Genomic DNA, 8,154 nt, shown 5'->3' with positions numbered 1-8,154 from the left:
AAAAATATAAATCAAGTTAATGCCTTGTTAAATAAAATAGGTGCTACCCTCCACTCAATATGTATATAATGACCTGGAAGAGCCTGACTTCTCAGACTCTTGGAGTTCCAGGCAGGAACATAACGGTTTGGTAGAGCTGGTCCTTGTCCATCGCCCCTGCTCTCCGAATATACAGCAAGAGGTATATGAGAGATAATGAGTGTGCATGTGGACACCCCAGCCTGTCTGTCCTGGATCAGTCCTCACCCCTCCCTTGGGTCTTGGGTCAAAGCGTGTTCGTACTGGTGGTATGGCCACCCGTGGCCCACAGATGGAGAGGGAAGGCTAGCCAGTCCTAGGAAGTGTGTGTGGGGCCTGTGGGGAAGTAATTCTGGGTCCTGGGGACTTGGAGTGAGGTCTAGAAGTGAAGAGTGGACTCTAGTGGGCAGGTGGCCTTGCAGATTTAGACTGTGTATTGAGGGCACAATGAGAAGGGGACCAGAGTGAGGTCTTTTAAAGTAATGGATTACTGAGCAGTTCAAAGAATGACTTGCTCACTTGGGGTTATAGAACCTTTTTTTCGGCAGTGAGGGGACCCCATCTGGTCCAGGTACTTTGCCAAGGGATAAGACTTCAGCAGATAGGTGGGTGCTCTGCAAATGCTGTCACCAGAACCGCCACTGGGATTTCCTGCTACTTTATTCACTGTATTACTTCTCACACTGCAGAGCGGACTTCAAGGTCCTTCTCTGGAATGTCACATCAGCTACAGATAATTCTGACAACACGTGTTGACATATGGCAACTCAAAGCTACTCTGAAATGGAGTTTGGGATAATAAAACTCAAAATATAAATGAAATTTACTAGCATTGATGACTATGTGAATTGACACTGGGCCATTACATGTGGCTGCACAGGTTGTGCACTGCACAATTTCAAGCAGTGCCTTTTACATAGACTACAGTCTGGACGGTCCCCCCTAGAGTTGTACAAAGCATGGACTGCACAGTAGTAGGCAGCATCCCTGAATTGAAGGGCACAACCATCTACTTAATTTTTCTCCTGCTAATATAGATGTACTTCTAGTTGAGCTGTGTTAAAATTCTAATTTGAAGATTAGGGCTACTTTTATTTGTTTGTTCATTTAGACTAACCTTAATTATTCACTAAGGAATACATGAGCAGAAAATTGGCTCAGGCTTCACTTTATTTTAAATAATATTTTTCTGCTAAAGGTTCGGAAGTGAAATGAGAAATGAGTAACCTTTATGGTGTACAAGTTTTATTTTTTCACATGGTAAGTGAAGACTAAAAGCACAGGAAGTAGGCATGGAAATTCATTTTGTCATCACTTAAATGTTATATCAAAGTTTAATTTTATTTTCAAGTAGGTTTTCCTGTAGACACCCAGTTAGTTCTAAATGGAGACTAAGTAGGAAATATTTTTGTCGCCAGTTCTTGTTGATGGTGACTTGTAAAAATATTTTAAAATGTTGTTGCAAATTCTCATGGGAATATTTTACAACAGAATATTCTGATCATCTTGGTGAATACAGTCATCCAAAAAAATTAAGTGGGTATACTTTTTGCATTTGTCAGACATATTAATTTATAATCTCTTATACATAAACAATGTCAATAGAGAACGTACACTTACTTTTCTGTGTTGTGTTAGGGCAAAAAAGAAAAAAAAAAGGCTTATTCAGCCTTGGCAACCTCCCTGAAGACCAAGTAGAGAACAAAATTGTGCTTTAGATATTGTTATACAGACTGGTTAATAATGTGGTCATGAATGCAAATGGACCTGCCAAAACATCGTTTGAAAGAAACTCCCAGATCATCAGAGAATAATAAAAGTCATACAGAAATGATCTGTCTCTGGGCTACAAATACCAACATTGCAATTAAAAAGGCCAACTGTATAATAGGAACAGTAAAAAAATACCAAACAAACAAACAAAAAGAAATGGTCATCGTTCATTGATTGCTGAAGTTTTTCCAGCTAAAGTGATTTGTTTATTTCTTTTATTATTTTATTTTTTAGAGGGGTGGAGGTTGTGAGACTAGGGAGGGGAACAGAACTAACATGAAGCAAACTGAGAATTTCAGGTTTTATTTACCTGTCCTATAAAACAATCTACTCAGTTATTAAAAACTTTAATACACATGTAGCTCATTTTAGTGGGTATAAGTTAGTATTTTTTAAAAACCTGAATGCATACTTAACAAATCTTTGCTTTGTTTTGCTTTTTAGGTGCAGACCCAAATTATCCTGAGGTCATTTATGAAGGTAGCTATCATGTTGTCTTTATTTTGTATTTTTTTTCAAAATGTTTGTCTTACATGAAATAAATCAACTAAAAGAACACTTGTAAGCTCAGTTAAATATACACTTCAAGCATTACATAGGCCAAAATAATATTTCAAAAATCATTCAATATTGATGGCCATTTTCCCTTGATATTTATAGTGCCTGTAAATAGCATTTTCTCTCTCATGCTCGGTTCTTGGAAGTAGTAAATCCATTCTGCTCTAATAGACAATTTGTTTCCATAATTGGGAACTAATTACCTGTTTAAAAGCCATGGCTACCAAGAAAAGGGAGGTGTATCAGTTTCTAGTTATCAAAGTAAACCAAATTGAAAATTATGTTTCTTATATAATAAGGAACTTTGGCTCACAGACAGGAACCTCAAAGGGCATGTTTTAGAGTGGGTTAAACCATCAGCTCATCCGTCCATGGCATCAGGGGCCCAAAGCTTTTTTCATCCCTACCTTGCCTTGCCCATTGTGCTGGCTTCTCTGAAGGCTAGCTTCTCTTATGGATATTAGATGAGGCCATCAGAGGGGGCTATTGCTGTTCATATTGATGGGGGAAAGGGAGAACCTTCTGAAAGGGTTCCAGAAGAAAGAGAACTTTCCTAGCACCCTCCACATAGCCCTCCTGGTATCTGATCCAAGACCCAGTAGGGTCATGACCCATTCTTGCCTCCATGATTAGTGGATGGATTAACACCTGACTAACTAGAATGTCCCCTGGAGGTTAGATCAGCTTCCTTGGAGGATGTACTCGAACCCCTTGAATAACATGGGGTTCTCTTAGGAATGTAGAAGGGGAAAACCCAAAAGCCACTATGTTAACTTTTAAATGAATAGCTCATCTATACTTTGCTATTTTAATTGAATGCCAGGTTTGTTTTGGTAGGTGTGAAAATCTTGAACAGATTTGCAAACCACTTTCATGACCAGGAGGCCTCTGTCTGGGGAAGTGGCAGGCTAAATTTCAAGACTTGGCTTAAAATCTAAGATTCATTAAAAGTCAGATGGATTACAAATGTTGTATTTATACATTTATTTTATACGGATTTCTATTTTTTAATTTTATATATTTATATACACATTGACAATTGATTTGTCTATAACATGATTCTGTGTTTATGTGTTTATTATATGTGTGTATTTAACTTGAGCTAATTTTAACTGGGAAATTATATTGTCTTTACCTGCTTTATATATGTTAAGCTATATTTCCTTCAAGCTGTGGTTTGGATGATTTTGTGATTGTGATTTATATATTTTTGTTTTTATTTCTCTTGATATGGTTTAAAGGAAGAGTATCTTAAATTGTATTACAGAGAAATATGTTTGAATTGTGATTTTGCATTTTAAAATTATGTTTTGGACTCCTTTGCAAGTAACTTCAAGACTTAAGGTCATCTTTCCTTTGACCTCAGATTCCACTTTGGGTCTTTGGGTCAAAGTGTTATGATATTAAACTATAGATACCTTAATGATTTAATTTTGCATGAGTGGCTAGATATGATATGAAAAGGGAAAAATAAGCAAGTAAATGGTATGTCTTAGTGTTTGATTGAAATTGTTTTAATATATTCAAAATGGAAATTGTGAGAATGTAGTTCTGGAGTTAATAAAACAGCAAACAGATAGAAAATGGACGCTTTTCCTGTTACTTTTCATTCATATTCAAAGGAACACTCTGCTAATAAAAATATAATTTAAATTGGTTACCCCAGGGCTAGCATGATAATTCTACTGAGGGAAGTTTAGCTGGGGCTGACTTAATGAGGTTGTTTGTTCAGGATGCAAATTGAAGGTGCCATATCTATTTAGAATAAAAATACAAAACATTTTATATACAACATTGTCTGCAATAAGCTTGACATGTTTTCTATGACTTTTATATGTAATTACTAATAGAAACTTTTCCCACAAAAATTCAGTCATTCATTTTCATCCTGACCCATATAGACTAAAATTGATTCAGAAGATGGCAGTTACATCTGAGACATGGTGATATGAGGAACATATCCTCACAATTCTAAATATTGTATTGGCACAATTCCCTGCATGTTAATGCTGCAACTGAAATATTGGTGATTCAGAACTCTCCAAAAAAATTTATATGTGGACCCAAGTTCCCTATCAATTGCTGATTCCACATTCCATCTTGAAGGGCTGCCTCTTATCCAAATAAGATGCATCTGCCCTGGGATCAGTGTTGCTAATTTCCAGTCTGGTTCATTCTTAGGCTCTGCCACCTTCTTGCTACAGTTGACCTTAGACTAGTCAATCAGCTCTCCTCTGCTGACGTTCTTCTTTTGTAAAACTGGTGGTTAGACTTGATCTCTGAAGACCCTTCCAGGTCTATAAACCTGTGACTCTTAGATGATGGGTTCTCTTTCGTATTTATATTAAATACTTCATTTAAAAAGGGATATATTCTTAAGTGCAAAGAAAAACCGTAAACCTGATTTAGAATTTGACCAACAAAACAATGATGGAAAGATCTGGGCTGAGTACAATTTTAGCATTGTGCAGTCCCAATGCTACAATGGATTCAACCCAACAGCTGGGTCCTGTTCCTCCCCAGGCAGGCTGTCAGTGGTTTGGAATCTTGTGATTTGTCTGGCTTTGTTCTGGGTTGTCCTGTGGCCTCGAGTTTGTTGGCAGCCTCATGACAACTTCATGGTTCCTTCTCTTTCTCCTGTCTCCCACTTTAGATTATGGGACTACAGCAAGTGACATTGATGACACCACGAACAGGAGTAACGAAATCCCTTCCACAGATGTTGCTGATAAAACTGGGCGGGAACATCTCTCGGTGAGTGGGATAAAGAGTTGTTTCCTAGGTTGGTTCTGAGCATTTTCGATGCTTACCTGTTGGAGGAAATGGAGCTGCTTCAGCACAAATCTTTCAACAAGACATTTCTGTTGTTCAGGTGTTCAGGATGCAAATTGGTCATTGAAGTTTGGAGGAATTAAAAGAAAGGTTTAAGAGAGTTGATAAAGGTAGCTATATAGACTCTGACTTATTGCTAGTGGTTCCTGTTTTAAATACCTGTCCCTTTAAAGGTTATTTGCTAGAAGAGCAAGAAGCCAGCTTTCTCGTTCAGGTGCATGTATAATTATTCCTGTATTACACATCTTCATACTTGTTTCCTTAAATATTCTAATAAAAATTTCATTGCCCACCAAATGTAAAGGTATAATGCAGAAGAATATAAAAAGTATGAATGAAACTCAGGTCCATTTTTTTTGGAGCTTATAGTTCAGTCAGAGGCCTGAGATGTGAATACTAGCACCTAAACCACAAATAGAGGCAGAGTAATAGAGGGGCAGGTGTTCTGTTCCTGCTGGGAGAACCAGAGGAGTCTTTGTGGTACAGGTGGCATTTTCCATGGTCTGTGCAGGATGCCTGGGACAGAAGGGAAGGCATTTTGGGTGTGTGAACAAGAGCTTGCAAACGGTCTTCACTGGAAGTTAAAGTATGTGAAGGGTGGCAGTTGGAGGCAAGGTTGGAGAAGTTGGTTGTGCCAGGTTTTGAAACACAGTGCCAGGTGGTTAGATTTACTGCGCAGTGAGGAGACTTTGAAAGGGGCCTGTGAGAGCCCCAGGGTCACATGGCTCCAGGGTTCTGCAGCAGGGTAGGCTGTCAGCAGCTCAGGTAAAAACCCAGCAGGCTTTCTCCATTTTTTCCTTTCTTCACTTGTTGCACATGCCCAGTTGCATGTCCTGTGAGCTCTGCCTCTTTATAAATTCCAAACCTATCCATATCTTTCCACCTCCACTGCCACAGTCGAAGGCTAACCCAGGAATTGGCAAACTGCCCGTGGGCCAAGTCTAGCTCATAACCTGTTTATGTGAAGTCTGCAGGCTAAGAGTAGTTTTTTGTTTTGTTTTGTTTTGTTTTTTACATTTTTAAGTGGTTTGAAAAAATATATCAAAAGATTGATTTGTGACACATGAAAATTTTATGAAATTTTAATGTCAGCGTCTATAAGTAAAGTTTTATCAGAATGTACTCATGTCCATTTACATATGGTCCATGGCTACTTTTGTGCTACAATGGCAGGTGGAGTGGTTGCAGCAAAGATTGTATGGCCTGCAAAGCTGGGATTATTTACTTTCTGGCCTTTTACTGAGAGAGGTGGTCATAATTGTTCATTTCTGGATGACTGCCACAGCCTTCTCCTGTGTCCCCCTCTCCCACTCTTATTTTCTGGCCTTTCTCCACATAGCAGCACAAGTGACTCTTTAAAGCACAAATCAGATCACTCTTTTATTATCGTTCTGAGAGTCTTCCCAATACATTGCAAAAAAACTTTTATTATAAAAGCCTAACTCTTCATGGTGGCTAAAAAGGCCCTACATATCCTGTCTGTCTCTGTCTCTCTGACTTCATGTCCCATATCTCCTCACTGCTTCCCACCTATTTTTTTTTAATGCAGACTCCATACTTACTCTTTCCTCACAGCCTTAACATTTGCTGTTCCCTCTCTAAAGCATACTTTTCCGGAAGGTCATCACATGGCTTTAGCTAGGGTGGCCAGCAGGCAGCCGATTTTCTTTTCTTAAAACTATATTTTTATTCTGGATGTTTTTCAAACATGCACAACAGTAGAGAGAATAGTAAAATGAATCCCATTGTATCTTTCACCAACTTCAAATATTATCAGTATTTTGTCATTCATGTTTTTCTCTCTTTTCTTCTCCAGGTAGGTAGGTAGGTAGGTAGGTAGGTAGGTAGGTAGGTAGGTAGATAGATAGGTAGGTAGATAGATAGGTAGATGGGAAGAGATAGATAGAAATATACATATAGCTAATATATATTTCTACATGGATATAGTACATATATCTAAGCATGTATCTATTACATATATCTCTGTCTGTATATAATATCAATTAAATACCCATTTTTATAACTTTTAAGTTATGTAAAATTGGGATAATAATAAGACCTACATACTTCATCATAGGATTGTTGAGGATTAAGTGAATTGATGTATATAAAGTTCTTAGAAGAGCAAGTAGTAAGCATTCTATAAATATTAACTGTTATCATCATCATCATTGTCATCGTTGTCGTTGTCATCATCATCATCATCATCATCATCATCATCCTCATCCTCATCATCCTCACATCTAGATATAGGGAACTAATTAGCAAGGCCACAACTGCTTTTCCTTCCTTCTTCTAGGTCTATGCTGTGGTGGTAATTGCATCTGTAGTCGGGTTTTTCCTGCTGGTAATGCTGTTTCTGCTGAAGTTGGCAAGACACTCCAAGTTTGGCATGAAAGGTAAGAAGGGTTGTGTTTATTTTGCTTCTTATGTGGAATCATTTTTGACTTATGACTAATGCTAATTATCACTAAAGAAGGAAGTAGCTAGATTTACGATGACTAGGTTTTAAAGCTGAAAAATAGCAACAAGGATATGATACCACAAACTAAGACAGAGAAACTAATGTTGATTACTCAGCACTACTCACTTTCCAACAAGAAGAGTTGTTCCAGAAGACACAGAACTGGTTTCTTGAGTGCCTGAGGGATGAATAGTGATATAGGCATATAAAGCCTGAGTTTTCCTTTTGCTTCAGATAGGCAGGTGAGGCTCAGCAGTAGGCTAGTTATGCACACGTGTATTTTGTGCAGAAAGATCTTTTCTGCTGTTCATCTGACGTTTAGATCTTTTGTGGTATGCTTTTGGTATTGCGACTACTTTTTCAGATCCTCATCTTTTGAAATTCAAACAGCGCTGGGAAGCAAAATAACAGCCATTGGTGGTATATTGGAGCTCTGTTGAATGAGTGACTTTTTTTTTAAGTGGAAAAATTCTGAGGGCTTGATTAAAAATGAGGGACTACGATGTCCA

General features: G+C 38.0%; 1 protein-coding gene across 1 annotated transcript in view; it reads left to right on the top strand.

The window, feature by feature from the left end:
* LOC109374619 (BDNF/NT-3 growth factors receptor) overlaps positions 1–7,580 on the top strand; it is a gene marked incomplete at its 3' end in the record, with an annotated part of 72,024 nt that extends 64,444 nt beyond the window's left edge. The window contains exons 11-13 of the mRNA XM_019629362.1: positions 2,236–2,271; positions 5,003–5,103; positions 7,481–7,580. Coding sequence (XP_019484907.1) covers positions 2,236–2,271; positions 5,003–5,103; positions 7,481–7,580 — 237 coding nt within the window. The remainder of the gene's footprint in view (positions 1–2,235; positions 2,272–5,002; positions 5,104–7,480) is intronic.
* Positions 7,581–8,154: the final 574 nt, after the last annotated feature.

This window comes from Hipposideros armiger, unplaced genomic scaffold, assembly GCF_001890085.2.
Source record: "Hipposideros armiger isolate ML-2016 unplaced genomic scaffold, ASM189008v1 scaffold_846, whole genome shotgun sequence".
In the NCBI taxonomy this organism is placed as follows: domain Eukaryota; kingdom Metazoa; phylum Chordata; class Mammalia; order Chiroptera; family Hipposideridae; genus Hipposideros; species Hipposideros armiger.
The sequence above is the reverse complement of the archived record's forward strand: the minus strand, read 5'-3'. Positions and strand labels throughout refer to the sequence as shown.